General features: G+C 38.2%; 1 protein-coding gene across 1 annotated transcript; it reads left to right on the top strand.

The window, feature by feature from the left end:
- The first annotated feature begins 6,041 nt into the window (after window positions 1–6,041).
- mynn (myoneurin) lies at window positions 6,042–20,681 on the top strand. The gene is given in 10 exon segments (XM_055151049.1): window positions 6,042–6,098; window positions 6,659–6,716; window positions 8,019–8,289; window positions 11,030–11,459; window positions 11,461–11,935; window positions 13,494–13,653; window positions 14,917–15,095; window positions 16,221–16,313; window positions 16,442–16,567; window positions 17,718–20,681. Coding segments are annotated over 8 exon segments (2,256 nt in total). The 5' UTR covers window positions 6,042–6,098; window positions 6,659–6,716; window positions 8,019–8,023; the 3' UTR covers window positions 18,245–20,681.
- Window positions 20,682–21,359: the final 678 nt, after the last annotated feature.

Raw genomic sequence — 21,359 nt, 5'->3', positions numbered from 1 at the left:
AGCTCTAAATGTAAACACAGAAGTTAATGGTTAACAACAGAAAATAGAGCAATATAAAAATAATAATTAAAAATGTCAGAAGAGGCTTTTAACCAAGACAAATTATGCTGTAGGTTATTTACAAAGCTTTTCCCAAATCCCATAATAAGAAGGGCAATAACGTCTTTCACCAAACATTCTCTCTTCTCGGCTTTAAATCCTCGATCTCGGGAATCGTTGCCAACACAGAATGCACGGCTCTTTACTGATTGGCTGGTGCTCGAACTCGCACTTCTGGGGTTTGTGCGAACTATTTAAGGTATTCTGATTCCTGACCTAGTCGCTGGAGAGAAATGAAATTGAGCGGAGAGACTAGGTGGCACGAGTTTGATTAATTCCAGGGCTGAAATTATCCAAATGATTCTAGTGAAGGCTTACGGAGTTTAAAAACACAGTGGAGCACTTCCTGTATTACTGCATGACATCACAAATTGGAACAGAGGTTTGTGCGTTAAACATGTGTGAATGAAACAAAACAAAACACAACTCCAAGTACAGTATGAGTTTGTGATGACTAAACATTTTAAAATAGATCAGAAAATATTGTAATATGGGCTCTTTAATGTTTCAGTTTAGTCTAAATTTAGCAGAAAAATGACACAGTATTTCTAGTGATTAATGATTTCTTATAATTCAGATGAAGCCGATGAAAGTGTCGGTGGTTACGAATGGTTCTTGCCGCGGTTGCCATAGTAATTTATCTCCTGCGAGCTTAGAAATGACATTAGCCTCGCAAAGAAATATTCAGTGTGTGGATTTACAGTTTTAACCTTTGGGCAGTATTTATGCACGAGTCAAACGCAGAGGACAGACGCATAAATTTGATAAATATACGTACTGTTGAAATGACTGTTCAAATCAGCTAAAAGGCAGCCTATTATGCAGTTCAGTTTGACTTTGGTGTTTTGTTGCCGTCAAAGCATTGGGGAAAAAAATCCATTAACCATGAAAAATAAAATAAAATACAATACAATACAATAAATAAATAAATAAAATAAGTAAATAAATAAATAATACAAAAATACAAGAAAAATTAAATTGAATTAAATTAAAAAAAATATGTCAAGACAATCAAAAATACAATACAATACAATACAATAAAAAATACGAAAACAATAAATAATAGTACAAAAAATACAAGAAAAATAAAATAAAATTTAAAAATATGTAAATACAATAAAAATACAATAAAAAAATACAAAAAAATAAAGTAATAGTAATAATAGTAAAAAATAAACATTAAGGAAAAGCTTGTAATAGTTTAATTGGTCAAAGGTTATTTGGAGTGACTAACTGTGCACCTTTGTTCTCTATCATATAATTTTGTTATACGTGGTTTACAGATTACTCCTCTCATTACCCATGTATATAAATAATACTGTTATTAATTAATTATGATATCACAAATTACCTAAGTGTAGTCCTCTTTTATTTTTTATTGCGTTAACTTAGTTGCCGTCAATCCATCCTTGTAGCTCATTTGGTAGAAAGACATTTTGAAATCCATTAATCACAACATACAAAAATGCAATAAAAATAGTGGAATGGTTAGGAGTTACTACCCAGGCCGGCGCCACCTCCACTCAATTTCATTTCTCTCCAGCGACTAGGTCAGGAATCGGAAAAGACTAGACGGTTTGCGAGAACCCTGGAAGTTGTAGACCACACACCGGCCAATCAGGGAAGAGATGTGAAGCCATGACGTCAAACTCAAGCGTCTGTCTGGGTCCCTTTTGTGGAACAGTACAATATTAAACAAAGCGGTCGAGATGGATGTAGACGAAGACAGACATTCTGTGTTGGCAACGATTCCCGAGATCGAGGATTTAAAGTTGCAACAAAGAGAATGTTTAGTGAATTTTATCAAGGGGAAAGACGTTATTGCCCTTCTTCCTACAGGATTTGGCACATTTACATATGTCACAACCAAATATCAGCGATTGGTTAAATAAAAAAAGTACCCGTCTACTGTTGAGTGAACGAATCTTAATGCTGCGAGGTAGGGGTGTAACAATATCCAAGTCTCACGATACGATATCATCACGGTATGGGTGTCACGGTACGATATTTATTGTGATATTGTAGGAAAGCTCATGATGTGGGAAGGCTCATGATCAGTGATGTAACAATATCCAAATGTCTCAATGTCTACAAAATTTTCATGATATACATCTCACAGTACAATATTTATTGTGATATTTTGTGAAGGCTAAACCGCTAAAACTGTTAATATGCTACTTTTTCCCTCTTAAAATGATTTGACAAGATTTAATCCAAAGAACTAAGACTTAAAAGTGCTTATAACTGTTATTTCTTCATGTAGTCTGAACTGAAACGGAGCAAAGGATCATGGTCTATGTAGTTCCCTCTGTCTTTTTTTAGTTATTGCTGCACCATAACTCTTAATTTAAGCAAAGACACTTGTAATTCGATATATTGTGACGGTCCACGATGTTATTGTGAGAACTTTGACGATATATCACAATATTTCGGTTATTGCTACATCCCTACTGGGAGGCTGATGAATCAGACTAAGGAGTTACCACGGTGACAATGACCACATTCGCAAACACGGTCAAAAACGGTTTTAACATTGTCTGAAAACACAAAAATACAAAATGGATTTAAACAGCACTTTTTCACACGCCTGTTGTACCTCACCTGTTGTAGTTCCAGCTAAATCAGTTCTTTCTGGTCAGATTGTGTTAAAATTAATCACATATTAAAGTTTAACAAAGCTTCAGACAGAGCAGAGCCTACAGTTAGCATCACACCCCAGGGAATATTGATGGCCTCAGCTGCATATTATAAACAGTTTTTTATTGGTCAATGTTCATCTGGAATATCTGGACTAATTATAGAACATTTATTTGTGTAGATTAGAGCCACATCTCCTGACCTGAATAATGACTGGTGCTTTTCCATTGGCGGTTGAGGCGTCACGGTTTAGATTCCAGTAAAGAGGATCTACCTGAAGAACCTGCTCGGCGCCGGTGTTGTGATCAGGTAGAATGAATAAAATGCATAGTAAATATTTCGGATAGTTTACGTACAGGGCTGGAGTGTGAAAGTAGGTGAAAGGCAAGTTTGTTTCGGCCCGGGGCGGTGCGAGAGTCGGGGTTTGAGGGGGCACGAGCCGTGACTCCCCCAGAGATTTTGGGCCCAGCTTCATCCAATCACACATCCAATCTTGACTAAAAATGTTAAAATGGCAACCACAGAATGAGACTACAATACAAAAAATATTAGTGTTTATAAATCGCTACTAGAGACAACAATATCCAAATCTTTCGATACAATATTTTCATGATATGCATCTCACTTTACGATTTATTGCGATATTTTGGAAAGGCAAATATTATTGTAGACAGGATACTTTTCAGTTTTAAAATACCCTGATAAGATTTTGGTGTGAATTATTTAGGGCTGGGTATCATTATGAAGTTGCCGATATGATACATACCTCGATACATAGGCCACGATAGGATACATATCTCGATACAGTGCATTTCCGATTCAATATGATATATTTCAAATCAATTCAAACAGTTCAATAAAAATAAAGACAAAATCATGTCTGTGATACTAAAAGTCTTTGTTAAACCACTTTTTGTGCAAAGTTCATATGAAACACAAACATTTTATTCATCAAAATGAAAATGACATGAAAATGTCAAATGTGTCGCATAAAAAAGTTTCCTTCCAAGCAACAAAACTGTAGCGCTGTAACAAAATAATTTAGTAAAATATACCAAAAAGTACTCTTGGTGATATATCGATACAGCAGCCCACAATATCAATACTGTATCATCACATTAAGCGATACGATATATCGATATTTCAATATTTTTGCACACCCCTAGAATTATTACTGTCATAATTAGGGATGTAACAATAACCGAAATATCGTGATATCGTATAGTCAAAAGTTCTCACAATAATATCGTGGACCATCACAATATATTGAATTACAAGTCTCTTGTCTTAAATTAAGAGTTATGGTGCAGCAACAGTTAAAAAAGAGACAGAGGGAACTACATAGACCATGATTCTTTGCTCCATTTCAGTGTAGACTACAAGAAGAAATAACAGTTCTAAGCACTTTTAAGTCTTAGTTCTTTGGATTAAGTCTTGTCAAGGCATTTTAAGAGGAGAAAGTAGCATATTAGCCTCCACAAAATATCGCAATAAATATCATACCATGAGATGTATATCGTGAAAATATCCTACCAAGAGATTTGGATATAACATGGTAAACTTGGTTACATTAGCACCTACATTGAAAACTTTAGCACCCACTTGTCTTCCACAAGGGAAATTACTTGGACACTGTAGCTCACATATCACATTATATTACAATAACAAAGTGTAAAAAAAATTAAAATATATAAAAAAATGGTATGGAATAAGCTTCTAAATAAGTAGAAGTAAAAAGAGAATAGCAAGAGACTGGTACCAATAGGACATAAACAAAAAACTATATACTCATTTGAAGTGTCAGTACTAAAAAAGTCACAGAAATGAACCTTTTCTGAATAGTTTTAAAGTGATCTTGAGCTGCATCAGAACAAGTATAAGAGCACAGAGACTAGTATACCATGGGCCATTATGGAAACTACCTGGACCACTGAGGGATTACACAGTTATACATTTAAGACTATGATTTAATGTATAATAATCGTTTCTCTAATATTACCATGTGGCCTTAGTTCTAATAAAACTAAAACGAGTAAAATTAGTAGTTCCAGTAAAAGTCTGATTAGCAAAAAGTATCAAACAAAACTACATTCAAGAGATAGCCTAACAAAACAGCTGATCTTGGATATCTTGGCTAAAATAAAAGGAAAGAGTGACTACTTCCCTTGGCCATACTGCTCAAAATAAACTGTAATTGCAGGCTACATTGACCGAGTATGTAGTCTATTGTTCTGGCCTGGGCTCACTGGGAGACTTGAGTGGCTTAAACACAGAGGTAACGAGTGAAGAGGAGATGGAATCTAAGTGGTATGTGCCAAGACAAAGGACGACAGAAAAGGTCATCTGATCATGACTCAGATAAACAGAGCAGTTTCCAGAGTGAGCAAGACACATATTGGCAGTGTTAAAAGGATCAGTGGCAAAAAATAAATAAACACGTTTTTAAAAAGGCTCAGTGACAATTATATTTTGTTTTATTAGCACAATTTCAGACCACAGGATTTCTATCTAGGCACTACTACTACTACTACTACTACTACTACTACTATTACTACTACTGTCCATAATTTCTTTGCCATAAAAAACAAGAATTAGATATGAATTACGGCATCTATGGTTTGTATTTCATCAGTAATCAGTGCACTGTATTTTTAAAATTGCATACGATAATGCTCATATAACATATCTGAGTAAAAGTAGTACACTGTTGCCACCTGTTGGACAATTATTGTATTTTATTTCCCCATTCAAATTACGGGGCGATATCGTTCTCGATTTCCTGGCACCCTATTTTAAATTTTTTTTTTTAATTAATAAGTCATTTTTGTGGAGATATACATTTCATGTAATTGAGAGATGACGTAAAAATGCATTATTACTATTATTATTATTATTATTATTATTATTATTATTATTATTATAATAATAATAATAATAATAATAATAATAATAATAATAATAATAATAATAATAATAATTTATTATTATTATTATTATTATTATTATTATTTTTAAATATTTTTTAAGAAAACATTTTACAGTTTACTTGACTAGATAAGATAGTTTAGCATATCGACCATATTGTTAGCAAGTTAGAAGGTAACTTCGAAAACAATGCGTTGTGGCGTTGACAAAACGTATAAATCTATAATTATTTTTTTGAACCATTCATAAATGTTGTGTAAATTGTGTAAATGTGTTGAAAACTGAAGTGAAGCGAGTGAGTTTCAACTTTTTTTTTAGTCAAACGTTAACGAATTACTCACTTATCTTGACGCACTCCGCCTCTTTGATCAACAACGAATCCTCGCGAGAATCGACGAAATCTCGGAGTAATGGCTGGAGATCTCGGATATTAGAAGGTACTTTTGTGCTTTTATTTACTTTGCCGTTTGGTCAAAATAGGCTGATTTAAAGCGCGTTTTTCGTACAATCCTCGACGTGTGCGTGCGAGTGGATTATGCGCCGTTCTCGAATAGAAATCTGTGGTTATTTACATCCGCGGCGCCGGTGCAAAACATGAAACTTTCGAAATAAGAGCACAAGGTTTTCCGCGCTTTTTGCCATTGCGAGAACAGCTAGCGTAATCCGGACGTAATGAATAAATATGTGGCAAACTGCGCCAATTTAAACGCGTATTGTGCAAAGAAGTAGAGTTATAATCAACATAAAAGCGCGCATTTGATCGGACCTAGTTGTAAAAAGCCTGTTTATATGAACTAACCCGCGTCGTTAGCCTTAGCATCTGTGCAAGGCCTCAGTCAGGAAACAGCAGCGAGCTTTTATTTTCAAAACTGCGTTCATCTCACCTGTCACACTCCAAATACAGAATGCACTTTCAAATTAATACTTCCATTCAATGTATGTAACGTGAAATAACTCTGTGCATTTACTGTTTTATTGTTTTTCTGCTTTTTACCAGGTGGAAAAGCTGCAACCTTAAACCGAAGTCTATCAAAATCAGGACGAGGACTTTTTGAGTAAGTACGACTTCATATGGATTAAAAATTGAATTATCTTTTATTTTGTAAATATACGAATTTTATTGAATTTGCCATGCATTTTTATACGCTATATTACATTTTTATTTATTTACATTGCTCGTTTGTGATGAGGATTTACTAAATACTTCCTTTCCTGCGTAAATAAAATGTTCAATAAGTTCCTATTTGTAATTTGTATAAGCAGACACGATATAAGGGAACATTACTGTTATTATTATAAGTCCATATAGGAGGAAATAAAATACAGGAAGTTAAGGTTTGAATTTTGATTGTGATTTCGATTTGTGTGTGAAATGATCTCCAAACTCATATAACTGAGCTGAAACGAAGCTTAACAGAGTTTATTTTTGATGTTTTTTTTAAATATAAATAAGTGTATTTATTTTAGTTTTAAATATAGAGAACAGCTAGATATATAGTTTATTTTTGATGCATTTATGTTTTTCTATGCCTTATTTCATGTCCAACGTATATTTTATTCATTTTATGTTTTATACATCGCAAAACTGCTCTAAGGTTCATATTTGTAGCCTATATTTATTTTTAATTTGAAAGTTTTGCGTAAATTATCAATGTCTTGTTTTTTTGAGATAGAAATGCAGAATAAATGCATCCTCTAACTAAAAAATTATCATTTAAATAATCATGATTTCAGTATTGACCAAAAAATCGTGACGATGCTTTTTTCCATAATCGAGCAGCTCTACAAGAAGTAAATATTTGTGGTTCCACTTCCTGTTTATTGTGCTGCTGATAGATGATAACTCTGGGTTCAGCAATTTTAACATCCAATAATTTAAACACATTTGTAGAAATTTGCTAAATGTTTTCGGTTTGCATCTCACGATAAGATATTTATTGTGATATTTTGTAGAGGCTAACAAAATTGTGAATATGCTACTTTTTCCTTTTTAAAATGTCTTGACAAGCCTTTAGTTCTGTCATAATCTAAAGAATCAAGTTTTAATTAAGTGCTTTAAACAGTTATTTCTTCATGTGTTATTTGTCTGCACTAAAACAGAGCAAAGGATCATGGTATATGTAGTTCTCTCTGTTTTTTTAAAGCTATATTGCTGCACCATAACTATTAATTTAAGCTGAGAGACTTGTAATTCGACGACGAGATAATACGATATCCTGATATTTTGGTTATTGTTACATCCCTAGTTGTGATAATATATATATAGTCTGACATGATCATAGGTCTGTAAAACACAAGTTAATTTATTGGAAATGTTATCCCCTGTAATGTTTTCTACTTGTCTTTCTCCTCTGCAGCAGCCATGGCTCAGGTGGCGTCCCACGGGAAGCTGCTCCTCCAGCGTTTGCACCAGCAGCGAGAGATGGACCTGCTGTGTGACATCACCATTAAAGTCAAAGACGCTGAGTTCAGGGCCCACAGGAACATTCTGGCCTGTTTCAGCAAATACTTCAACTCATTAGCCACAAAAGGTCAAGATGTGGCCTCCCTTGACCCCGAGAAGGTCAGCCGCTACGCTCTGGAGAAGCTCCTGGAGTTTGTTTACACTGGACAGATGAACCTCAGCAGGTAAAGCAGGGAAGATTTGATGTTTGTGTCTATTATTTTGGTGAAAAATCAATAATATCTGTGCTTTTGCTGTAAATTAGTCCCTTTATAAGCAGTAACATTCCTTATACTGCAACCTTTTCATTAGAAATAAGCACAAATATTGACCAAAAACGGACTGTTGCAGATTTATTTGTATAGAAATTGACAAACAAACTACTGACTAAGCCTATGTATTGTGTCTAAGTATTTATTTAACTTTGGCCTTATCTTGTACCCATTAAAATTTGTAGGATTCTAAAACTTACTTACCTAAAGGCTTGTTGCATAAAAGTTTGAAATCGTAACATTCTTGAAGGCAACTACTGAGATGGACAGTAGCAATTCTTAATATGTTTTTTTCTGTTTTGACTAGTAGTTTAGAATACTTCATAAACTGTAACAGGTACAAAAATACAGGTATTGGTACCAAAAAATAAAAAAACCTAAGGTAAATTCCAGAAAATACATATAGAAAAAGACCTTTATCTAGGCCCGTCATGATAATTATAATATCGACTTCCCGTTCAGTAAATGACAGATGGAACAGTGTATTTTGAAGTTCAGTATTTATCGTGTGGACAGTTTTTTTTTGCATTTTGGGGAATATTTTGACATTTTTTCCTGCACTGTGTAGGGTTTGAGCTGTGAAGAGTTTATTAAATGACTTCTATCACTGCTATCACTGATTTAAGATACAAACTAATACTTAAGTGTAGTGTTGTAGTACTCAAGACCGGTCTTGGTCTCGAGACTGGCCCCGAATCTTTACAGTCTTGGTCTTGTCTCGGACTCGACCGCATTTGGACACGGTCTTGTCTCGGTCTTGAAGGTGCTTGGACTCGGTCTTGTTACAGACTCGAGGTCGAACTCCAATTAGGAACTTGAAAAAGCAGGTTTAAAAATCCTACCCACTTTCTTCACTTTCTTCACAGTTGTCTGTAAAGTGTCAGTGGAAGTTGTATTAATTAAAGAAGGGATTGTTAAACACTCTGGGCCCCTTTTTGAGGGTCCAAAAAAAGGGGCACACAGTTTAAGTACAGTACAGTTTACATGATTATTTACCGTATTTTCCGGGCTACTAGGCTCTCTGGATTATAAGACGCACTGTCATTGAATGGTCTATTTTCAAACTTTTTTCACAAATAAACCGCACTGGACTTTCAAACAAAACACAACAGTGTGATGGGTCAGTGGGACTTTGTTTGGCACGTTCACGGTGACTCTGGGCTTTGTTCAGTTGTGACGTGTAGGGAGGGTGCTGTCTGGGATCGCTGGATTGTCGGCGTGTTCGCAGTGACTCAGTTGTTCAGTTGTGTCTAGAAGTGGCACATTGCACTCGCTTTTTCGGTTCGTTCCTTCATTCTGTTCCTCGTCGGCGTGGAGTGATGAGTGTGGCTGTGGGTGTTTTTCGCTGTGTGGTCGCCGTCTGCTCCGTGTGTGTTTGCGTGCGCTGCGGGTGGTGTGGCTTTGTAGTTTACTGAAGTCGTGCTGGGACACCCGAGTGGATTTGTGTATCGGGCGCTCTGGATTGTGGGGTGTGCAGTCGTTTTTTGATGTGGTTAGAGCAGGAGTGGGCAAACTACGGCCTTTTAATCCGGCCCGCCGAACTGGAAGAAATGACAATAATAAACCTTGTTGATGTTTTATTTGTCATGCATTTCCAGCGTTTCCCAGTAGATGGCGCACTATATATACATTGAGGTGCGGCGTATTATATTGGCCGCAATGCTTTATGGGAAAGTGTTCTTACAGGAGTTATTCGGACCATGAGTGAAGTAATGGTGTTCAAGATATAAGGCTGCACTGCTTCTTTTTCAAGTTGGTGAAAATAACACATAGAAAACTTGAAGACTCTGAGTTGTGGATGTCAATTTAAGCAACTTCATAGTGTCTGGTTTTACTGCACTAGTAGGTGTCTGTGTGTGATTGTTTGGTAATAGCTTTGTTAATGAGTTATTTTTAGTCAAATTTGAAAACGGTGAGGTCATGTTTATTTATTTGTCGTGTGCAGTGGAACAGATTTATACACTTTTATGTGTCTGAATCATTCACAGAAATGTCGAAGCGTCTGAAGTTCTACATAAAAGTGAATATGATGTAATGAAGCCGAGCTCTTAACACGTTATATCTTGTCTTCTGTCCGGCCCTTCAGCCAAACTTTAGGACCTTATGTGGCCCGCAAGCCAAAAAGTTTGCCCACCCCTGGGTTAGAGGCTTAAGAGCGCATCTAATAGCCCGGAAAATACAGTATACATTATTTTACACATTATTTTAAGCTTAAATTAACATTTATCAGATAAAATGGAAATAGATTTATAAAACATTGACATATATATGTGCCAAAATAACTGTAAAATTCAAATAAATGTAGAAAATGACAAAGATGGTCTTGATTTGGTCTCGATGGGCTGTGGTCTTGGTCTCGGACAGGTCTTGGTCTTGAGTACTCTCTGTCTTAATTACAACACTACTTAAGTGTTATTCTGCTATTTATCTATGGCATTTCATGTTTTTTAATAACACTGTGCATTTAAAATATTTTTTTTTGGACGGATAATCAATTAGCTTCAGTATTATTGTTTATATTTTCTTCAGCTTTATATCGTACTTCAAATTTGTTAACATGACAGGCCTACATTTTATCTTTGAGCTTGATTGAATGTCAAAACGTCTTAAATATTACAATTACATATTTCTAACACCGGGTCTTTCGTTCCAGCACTCGTCACAGTGCTGTCCGTCGCGCCGCCGTGTTTTTGGGAATGCCCGACGCCATTAAAAACTTCCCGGACGCTCCTGAATCCTCCGAACAGGCCGAATCCTCACAGTCCGACGCCGATAAAGAACCGGACACCGCTTCTTCAAAGAGCCCCAACCCGCAGCAGTCGGAGGACATCCCCAACTCTCCTCTGTCTCTGTCCATCTCGTCGGTGACTGGCAACTGGGCGATGGATGAGGAGGGAGCGGAGCCTGAAGAGGGCGAGGAAGACTTCGAGAAGCTCATAGACGATGACGCCGACTATACGCCAGGGAAAAAGCGAGCGAGAAAACCCAAGACCTTTTTTGGTTGTGAAGATGGCGAAACGGGCGAAGCGGGAGAGGAAGCAGCGACCACGACGAACATCACCACCAATGCGTCGCGCGGGAGGGGGACGTCGAAGGGGCCGCGGCCGACCTCCCATCGTCAAATCGGAAGAAGCGTTCACAGAGGACGCCGATAAAGACTCTCAAGACATCTGGGACACGTCGGCCGATTGGAGCCCATCCCAGGATGATTTTGACGAGGCTCCGCCCAAAAGAACCAGATATGGAGGGAGGAGGGGGCGGGGCAGAAGGGGGCGTGGCCGAGGAGGAAGGAAGAGGAGGTTTGACGTGTTATTGGAGGAAGACGGCGAGGAGGGAGGAGAGATTGGAGAGGACGGGAGGGAGTACGGAGAGCAGGATCCGTCTGAGGCGAATGAGCAGTCTTTGTCGTGTACTGAGTGTAATAAAGTTTTCAAAGACCAGAGCAGTTTGAGACGACACGAGAAAATCCACAAAGGACTGAAGCCGTTCGCCTGCATCTTCTGCTCAAAGACGTTCAGACAAGCGACGCAGCTCAAGACGCATCTACGCATTCACACAGGTATTAAACTTAATATTCAAAATGATAAAACAATAGATGGCGAGATGGTTCAAAAGCACTCTGAGAAAAAAGTACAGTAAAAGTCCTTACACAATTGTTTTGATTTTATTCAGAATTAATGAAAATGTTCAGTGTTCAACCCAGAGTCCTGCACCGGGTCGGGTACCTGCAAATAGCTGCTGAAAAACAGGCAGGTAGTGATTACACACGGACGGGTCAGGTGAATCAAATGAACGACAAACGGGAGAAAAATACCTGAAGAGTGTCCAGGACGTCCGTTGCCATGGAAACAAGTGGCAATTACCGGTTGATGCCAAACCAGGCTGAGAGAGACTTTAGTGTTTTTATTACATAAAACTATCAACAGAGGTGATCAGCTCAGTAACTGCAGTCCCGGTGCAGTCCCGGTGCAGTCCCGGTGCAGTCCCGGTGCAGTCCCGGTGCAGTCCCGGTGCAGTCCCGGTGCAGTCCCGGTGCAGTCCCGGTGCAGTCCCGGTGCAGTCCCGGTGCAGTCCCGGTGCAGTCCCGGCGATCGGCTCTGCGGTTGCAATATATTTATAATCCGTTAACGACACGGCGTTGGTTTAGTCCTGGTATAGTCCTGGTATAGTCCTGGTATAGTCCTGGTATAGTCCTGGTATAGTCCTGGTATAGTCCTGGTATAGTCCTGGTATAGTCCTGGTATAGTCCTCTGTGGCTGCGGTGTGTATATATTTATAATCCACTAATGACACGGTGTAGGTTTAGTCCCGGTCTAGTCCCGGTGTAGTCCCGGTGTAGTCCCGGTGTAGTCCCGGTGTAGTCCCGGTGTAGTCCTCTGCGGCTTATGCAGCGTGTATATATTTATAATCCACTAATGACACGGTGTAGGTTTAGTCCTGCTTTAGTCCTGGTCTAATGGGCTGAACCCAATTTTATCACGGGCGCAGGAGGGTAACAGGTGGAATGTTCGCACGTCCAGGCGGGTGCGGGTTTAACTTTGATATAATCACGGGTTAATGAGCGGGTGTGGTCCTGTACTGTGCAGGTGCGGCTCTCCAAAAATGGACCCGTGCAGGACTCTGGTTCACCCCCTATTCATCCCATAGAACCCAAATGGAGGTGCACTATGTAACTTTTCTGGTGAAAGGCCCGTATGTATCTTATTTTGATGGATATGTAATTGCTAAGCCTAGAATGTTCCACAGCAGGGCATTAAGCATAGAGCTACGAAGACAGGTCAACTAAATTCCATGAAGACAAAAAGAAAAGTCATGTCCTGAACCTTTTTAAGTGCAGAGAGTTTAAAAGGAGCTCAAAACAAGTTAGTCAGCCACAGGAAACTCACAACACAAACACAAATTAAACTAAAGAGAATTTTCAGTACACATTTTTAATTATAATCACATAATCAAGTCTATGAAGAATATTTAATGCAAAGAAAGAATTGTAATAGTGAAAAATTGGCTCAGGCCGCTTTAAGGTTTCAAAAGGCACTGATATGTCCAGTAAATTAAACGTCACTGGTTATTCCACATTTTCATCATGTTTATTAAACTGTTGTAAATGTTGTGTTCAGGGGAGAAGCCGTTCGCCTGCACCAGCTGTGACAAGTGCTTTGCTCAGAAGTGTCAGCTCGTGGCCCATCGGAGAATGCACCACGGAGAGGAGAAGCCCTACACCTGCGAGCGCTGCGGCTTCAAGTTCGCCACCTCCTCCAACTACAAAATACACATCAGGTAAAATACGAAAGGGGCGTGGGTACAAAGCATCTCACTGTGTTATATCTGTTATGTTGTTCGATGGATTTTTGGAGGCTTCCACAGTAAATCTCTCATGTAATTCTGGGAAATATTACCAGCGCAAACACTTAATAATGATAATAATAGTACATAACACTTGTATAGTGCTTTTAATGACACTCAAAGATGCTTCATTTTTATCAAGCAGACACAAACACGAATGAAATTAACAGATAAACAGGAGATGCAGTTATTTAAAGGCTTGAAGCACATTGGACTTGGACTAATAATTTTTATAAAAGTGTTTTGTTTTTTTCTATTTTTACTACAAAACTCAATCCAATTTATTGAAGTAGTGGGAGCTGTGTAATTGTTTCTAGACACACAATCAGTCAAAATCTTCCTCCAAATATAAAGGTTACATTAAACGGTGTAAGAAAGCTATAATCAAGAATAATAATTTAAATGGAACCAATTTTTTTACTGAAAATAATGATATGTGTTATGATGTTTCTAAAAGTTTGAAATTGTATTCCTGGTGGTTACTAGAAAGATTTAGTTGCAATTCTTAATTTGTTTGTCCATCTTGTCCAGTAGTTTATAATACGTAATAAACTAAAACAGGTACGAAAAAAGCTATGTGAAAAATGCAAAAGACTTTAAATTTTAAGTCTTGTGAATCGAACATTGTCTCTTGTGCTGTCTCTTGAGATTTCTGTCTTGTCCCTCGACGTAATGCCTAAGAAATGTATTATGACTAGGGATGTAACAATAACCTGAAATATCGTGATATTATATCGTCAAAAGTCTCACAATAATATCGTGGGGCATCACAATATATCGAATCACAATTTCCTTTGCTTAAATACTTGGTTTTATAGTCGCAACAACTTATAACATGGGAAACTACATATCCCATGATTCACTGATTCATGATTCAGTGCAGACAACATGGAGATATGTTTTTTACTTGAATTCTTTGGATTATTATGGAAACAATTCACACCAAAATCCTGTCAAGGTATTGTAAAAGCAGAAACGTGTCCTATTTACAATTACAATCAGCCTCTCGATAATATCACAATAAATATCGTACTGTGAGATGCATATCGTGATAATATCGTACCAAGAGATTTGGATATCGTTACATCCCTAAATTTAAATCTAAAGTCTCGCGGATTGAACATTGTCTCTTGTATTGTCTGTCTTGGGGTTTCTGTCTCGTCCCTCATGCACATTATCGTTGTTGTTGTGTTCCAGGCTGCACACAGGGGAGAAGCCGTACGTGTGTGACATCTGTGGACAGGCGTTCGCTCAGAGCAGCACGCTGACGTATCACAAGCGGCGCCACACGGGGGAGAAACCGTATCAGTGCGACCTGTGCGGCATGTCCTTCTCTGTGTCCTCGTCGCTCATCGCACACGCCAGGAAACACACAGGTCAGGACTGAAACGCACACCGGACTGTTACCACGGTGAACGATTTAAAGGGGCTGTGCCTGATTTAATTTAATAAAGTTAAAGTGTCCCGATGGAGAAATGGTGCGCTTACTTTTTAGCAGAGATGGGACCAAGTCTTTGATCTCAAATCCGAGTCAAGTCCCAAGTCTTCACGTAATTTCAAGTCTTTAAACCAAAAAAGTACCAAATATAGCTTAGATTTTTACAGTTTATATGAGTAACTAAACTGATGAATAACTAAATTGTACTTTTAAAAAATCATGGTATACAAGTATTGATATAAGAGTTGTAGAAATGCAAATTGTTCCTTTTTAAATGTCTTGACAAGAGTGCAAATTATTACGGTCAGAATAGAAAGAATTAAGATTTAAGAGAGCTTTATAACAGTTATTTTGTCATGTAATCTGCACTGAAATGGAAAGATCAGGTTCTTTTTAGGTCCTTTTTTCTGTTTTTTACTGTATGTTTTACTGTAATGTACTGTATTGTAGTTTATTTTACTCTAGTTAGTACATTTGAGTATCACAGTACTTCTGTTCCATCCAAAGTAACAAACAGAAGTGGGAGCGACATGTTCCAGTTTGTTTCTGTAAAATTCAACACCAAATTTTTTCTTAAAACATATATATTTTTGGAAGCATCAAGTCGTCTTAAGTCATTGACCTTCAAATCCATGTCTTAGTCCATTTTGTCAAGTCTCAAGTCCTAAAAAAAATAGTGACTCAAGTCTTGTTGTTAGTTTTACTGTCCTCTGAAAGTTGAGAAAAGCATTTATAAACTCATCGCTGTGAATAATTGGGATGTTTGGACTGCGGCAATTTAAGATGAATTACTTTGTTTTCATGTTTTTTTAGACTGTAAGACAAAGAACGCTTTAAATGTGCACAATATGCTGCCACGTACTTTCAAGCATATAAATGGGCATTGCTTTACCTTGAATGTTTCCCCTTTTTTACTTCATTTTAGATTTTTTCATTGCTAAAAATGTGGAGGTGTCAGACAGACTCTTTATGCAGAAACTTCACACCTTTTTAATTGGCCTGTTAAAGTTGAGCAAAACTTGACTCCTGTGTCTATAATGCAGTCTTATTTTTATTTTTTCAGGTGAGACTCCGTACAAATGCGCTCAGCCTCAGTGTGAGTCAAAGTTTGTCACATCGTCAGAGCTGAAGAAACACATGAGGAGGCTTCATCCAGGTCTGTGTACTATAACAACTTTATCAACGTTATGAAATGAACCTTTAAACTAAATTAACGACATTGTACAATTGAATATGATGTTGATTTTTCTTTTTCTCACCTTCTGGACTTGTTGCTCGTTTCAGACGGGAACAATGGCGTCCAGTGTCTGTTGTGTGGAAACAGATTTGCCAGTGTCAAAAACATGATCAAACATCAGGAGAAAGCTCACGCCGATGAAGTGAGACAGCACAAGGAGAGAGCCCGAGCAGGTAACGCAACACAGAGTCTACGCAAACTTAAAACTCACTGAACAACAACACATGATATCTGTGTAACCACTCAGGCGTCCACATGATGATCATTTTATGATATTTTAATCAGATCAGTGAAAATAGATAGGTTAAGTTAGGCCTCTTGAAACTGACTAGTATAAAATTTATGACACAACATCTACTGTAGCCTTTGTATAACGTTATTATGTGAACCCACTTTCCTTACAGTGGGACAGTCATCAACACACCAGTCAACAGGAAGCATTTCACCTTCATAAAGCAGTTTAGTTTTCATAATTGAGCATTAAAAGATGTTGTTGACATGATGTTACCACTGAGAAGTAAACTGATTGTTCTTTAGATGTTAAAAACGGCTCTAGCATAACCGTAGCATATGCAGTAGAGCACAGCCGCCAATAACATTCTTGGATATTCATATTGTACTAATTTAGGGTATTGAACTTATCTGCATTTTGTGCGATATATATTCTAAATGTTTCTTCTGGTAGTTGTTAAACAGCAGGTAAAAGAGTGGCTCTTTTCCATTAAATGGAATGTTGTTTTCTAGGGATGCCCCAATATCGATACTGGTATCAGATATTGGTGCCGATGCTTAAACATTTGCTAGATGAGGTATCGAATCTATGATATCGGTTCAGTCAATATCCTGGACTTTAACAAGTCTATTTACAGTCTGATTTTGGCCCAGGATGTCTGAACGTACATTCACACAAATCTGTTCAGTGGTGATTTGAAGGATAAATAACAGTTGCATAACATAATTGGATCTCTTATGTAATAAGTTAATTGTGTTTTAAGGAAATAAGTGCCATTTTTCATCCCTGCACTGGTATCAGGTAGTGTCAGTTATCGGCAGATACTTAAGGTCATAGTATCGATATTGGTATCGGGACATGCATTACATTTTTCGTAAGGCAACCTCACTTTTTCTTAGTCATAACATAAACTCTTACCAGTCTGACCAACTCGTCCAAACAATATTTACAGCTTTTTATAAAGAAATACAACTAATATTATGCAGAACTGAGTTAAGCATTTTGGCCCTCCACAATATTTCGCGTATCTGTAGAAGTATTTAGTCCTGACTTGTATTTCACCTCTAACTTCTTGTCTCTTTTGTTTCCAGTCGTCCTGTTGTCGTCCAGTCACCCGGTCGCCTTCGTCCAGAGCAAACTGTCCCAGGACCAGAAGAGCCTCGTCTTCACCGAACCCCCGAACCCCGAGCCCGCCACGCCCGGCCCCAAAACCGACATCACCATGGACCCCGGCGACGCCACCACCACCGCCACGCACATCACCATGGTCGCCGACACCTCCGCCCACATCGCCATGGTCACCGACACCGCCGCCACCCACACCGCCGCCGGCATCACCATGGACGCGGGCTCGGCCACCGTCACCATGGATACGAGCACGGCCGCAGCGCTCTTGCAGGATTTCAAGGCGGAGCCCACTCACGCCCCCATCAGCTCGGAGGAGGGGGCGCAGGAGGTGAGTTTTGAAGCGGGCGCGGAGCAGACCATCACGTCGGATACTCTGCACGCTCTGGTGGAGCAGCTCCGGCCGACCTCGCCCGCCTCAAACCTGGAACAAATTGTCATAATTCAAACTGTGGACAACGCGGAGCAGGGCCAGACGCCGAGGAGCACGTAGAGTCCGGGGGAAATACTCAAACGCAAAATTCTCCTGAGATGTAACTATACTGGCTTAAGCAAAAATCTTGTAATATCGGCACGGAGTTGTACAGTGTTGAATGATTAAAAACTGGATTTGTAAAGTAGAGGTGAGCAATATGTAGAGCTGCAATCATTTATCAGAATAATCGAGGCTAGGATTGTCAGAAATATCGAAAATCTGATACTAACTGATGTTAAAACTAAAACTCCTACTGCAAAAACACAACATGAACAAGAAAATCTAAGGCTACGTTCAGACTGCAGGACTTAATGCTCAGTTCGTGTTTGTGAAATCCAATTTTTTAACGAGGTCACTGACATTTCCAATTAAATGCGACTTGTTTGTGGTCTCCAGTGTGAACTTTAAACGCCCCAAAAGTGTCACGAATGCACATCGGAGAACACGACGACGTCACACTCAGCGAGCGTACTCGGTGAGCTCCTGGAGATTTTAAAGTTGCTGTCGTACCGGAGCCAGAACATGTACAGCTTAATTGTTTTAAGAAGGAGACTGAGAAGGAGGAGGATGGGGTTTTTGGCGTTCATGGCGTTTTGTGGGGCAGTGGCAGCAGCGTCGCAGCCAAGAGCAGTGGGATTGCGATGTGCTTCACTGCTTCACTGACACGGAGTCCAGACACAATTTTCGTTTGACGAGAAGAATGTTTGTGTACATTTGTGACGTGTAGGTGGGATGAATGTGACCTGACCGTTCAGACTAAAGTCGCACGTCAAAAGATCAGATATGTATCGGTTTTAAGAGCACATATCCAAGTGTCCTGGGTCGTATTTGAAAAAATCAGATCTGTGTCATTCAGACTGTCATTAAAAGATCAGATACAGGTCACATAGGGGAGAAAAAATGTGATTTGGGTCACTTCAGGCTGCAGTCTGAACGTAGTCTAAGAGTTCCTGCACAATTTAATATGAATTTGAGCTTTATCAGAAAAAGCATAAGATCTCATAATAACATAAAGAAAGTCCAATTATTTTGTACATGAAAATTACATTTTATCACTAAAAAGGAGCATTTTTAAAAAAGTTTGTGGCCATAATTAGTATCGAGTGAATTCCTTGGTATCGAAATAGTGTGGACATTTTTGAAATAAATTGTGAATAGTTTGACAAATTGAGACTAGTTTTACCCTCAGAATTATCATCTGGACTATGCAGAGTCATAAAACATGCCAAATACCTTTTTTATTTTTTATTGTAAAGTCAAAAGACAACATTTGATCAGTTTCTGGTTTTCCTCTATAACACATTTTGAATTTTTTGTAAATATGCTGTTACTAGAAGCCTTCAGTCACCATATTTCTACCTTTTATTTGGTTAAAAAGTTTATTAAAAACTGTAGAAACAATTGCAAAAACTTATGGTAGTCACTAAGTTGAACTCTTATTGGTCCGCCTCGTCATGCTGGGTGTGAGTGACAGGTGGGTTTAACCAATCACAGTGAAGTAGAATGCTCAGAAGATCATTTTATGAAAATGTACAGCTACTAAAATTGAACTCGGCTTTAAGAAAACCTTAAGTCATATAAAGTTTTTGCCATATTGGCCGCTCTACTATAATGCTATGACGATACTAGAGGTTTGAATCGTGCGTTTCCTGCTATTGTGACACCTTCTGTACAGTGTCGTGATGTTTTCTAAGTCTCCTGTAAGAACTCGTTGCTCTCGATCGTACGACGTTTGATTATGATTTGTTGCTTTTTGTGTCTTTACCTGAATTACATGGACCCTGAGACAGAAACTGGACTAAAAATATCTACTCAAGAATTAATCTGGGAGATGTAATGTGTGTTTATTGTATGAACTTGGTCATAAAGCCACAACTTTGCCGCTGTTTAATTTGCAGTTGTATTTCAATCAATATAATTATCTATAGTCCACAAGTTGTTATTGTATTTCTTTAACATTACAGTGAGATAAATTTAAGGTTTGTGGAGTTGAGCAGTGACCGCTCGCCCTCTGGTTCTGGAAGTAAATTTATCATTAATTTTTCCCATAGATAAAAAAGAAAAAGGAAATAAAATCAGCTGACGAGAAGAATTCGTCTGTCATTCGTTTTTCAATATAAATCCAAAAAGAAAAGGAAAAAATCAACTATTTTCTTCATTATTTGTCTCCAAAACCAAAATTAAAAAACGGATAACGATTAGTTTTTTTCATTTTTCGATTTTGTGTTTAATTGAATAATGGAAAAATTTATTTAACTTGACTTAAACTGCGGTGCCGAACTTTTGCACCGCATACTGACTAAAACAGGACTGGACCAGGTCCGACCAGACCGGAAAAAACTGGGACCGAGACCAAGACTGAGACTGGGACCATCACAGGACTGAGAGGACTGAGGCTGGGATCAGACCAGGACCAGGCCGTGACTAAGACCGAGACCAGGACCGAGACCAGGACCGAGACCGGGACAACAATAGGACTGAAAACGATTTAGTCCTGGTTCAGTCCTGGTTCAGTCCTGGTTCAGTCCTGGTTCAGTCCTGGTTCAGTCCTGGTTCAGTCCGGCATCTCAGTTTAAGTCACGGAAACACTTGTTATCAGTTTTTTCCATTATTCATTTAAACACAAGATTGAAAACTGAAAAAACAAATCATTATCTGTTTTTTTTTTTTTTTCATTTTGGTTTTGGAGACAAATAATGAAAAAAGAAAATTAGTTTTTTTCTTTTTTCTTATATATAGTTTTATATTGAAAAACAAATCAACAAATGATACACCGATTGAGAAGATGATTTAAAGTCTATTTCTGATACTTAACATTAAACATTTTGTTGTTTTTATGGATACGTCATTGCTCTGCCTGGAATGTTCCACAGTCTGACATTAAACAGCTCTACTTTATATTTATTCAATTACAGCTGGTTTTATAGCTCAAAAATACCTAGAAAAACAGACATTCTGACTCTGAGAGGGGTCGCCTTGCCACAGATCTGACTTGTAACTTGGTCTGGTTTGGTCGTCATGAAGATAAAAAGGTTTAAAGCCACACTGTGAAACATTCCAGACAAAAAAAGAAAAGCATTTGACGAACGCTCCACCAGAAAAGTTACACAATGCAGCTTTGAATTGCGCTTTT

This window comes from Boleophthalmus pectinirostris, unplaced genomic scaffold (genome assembly GCF_026225935.1).
Source record: "Boleophthalmus pectinirostris isolate CB_2022bp ecotype Guang Dong unplaced genomic scaffold, ASM2622593v1 HiC_scaffold_15, whole genome shotgun sequence".
Classification (NCBI taxonomy): Eukaryota; Metazoa; Chordata; class Actinopteri; order Gobiiformes; family Gobiidae; genus Boleophthalmus; species Boleophthalmus pectinirostris.
This window is presented reverse-complemented; position numbering and strand designations above follow the sequence as displayed.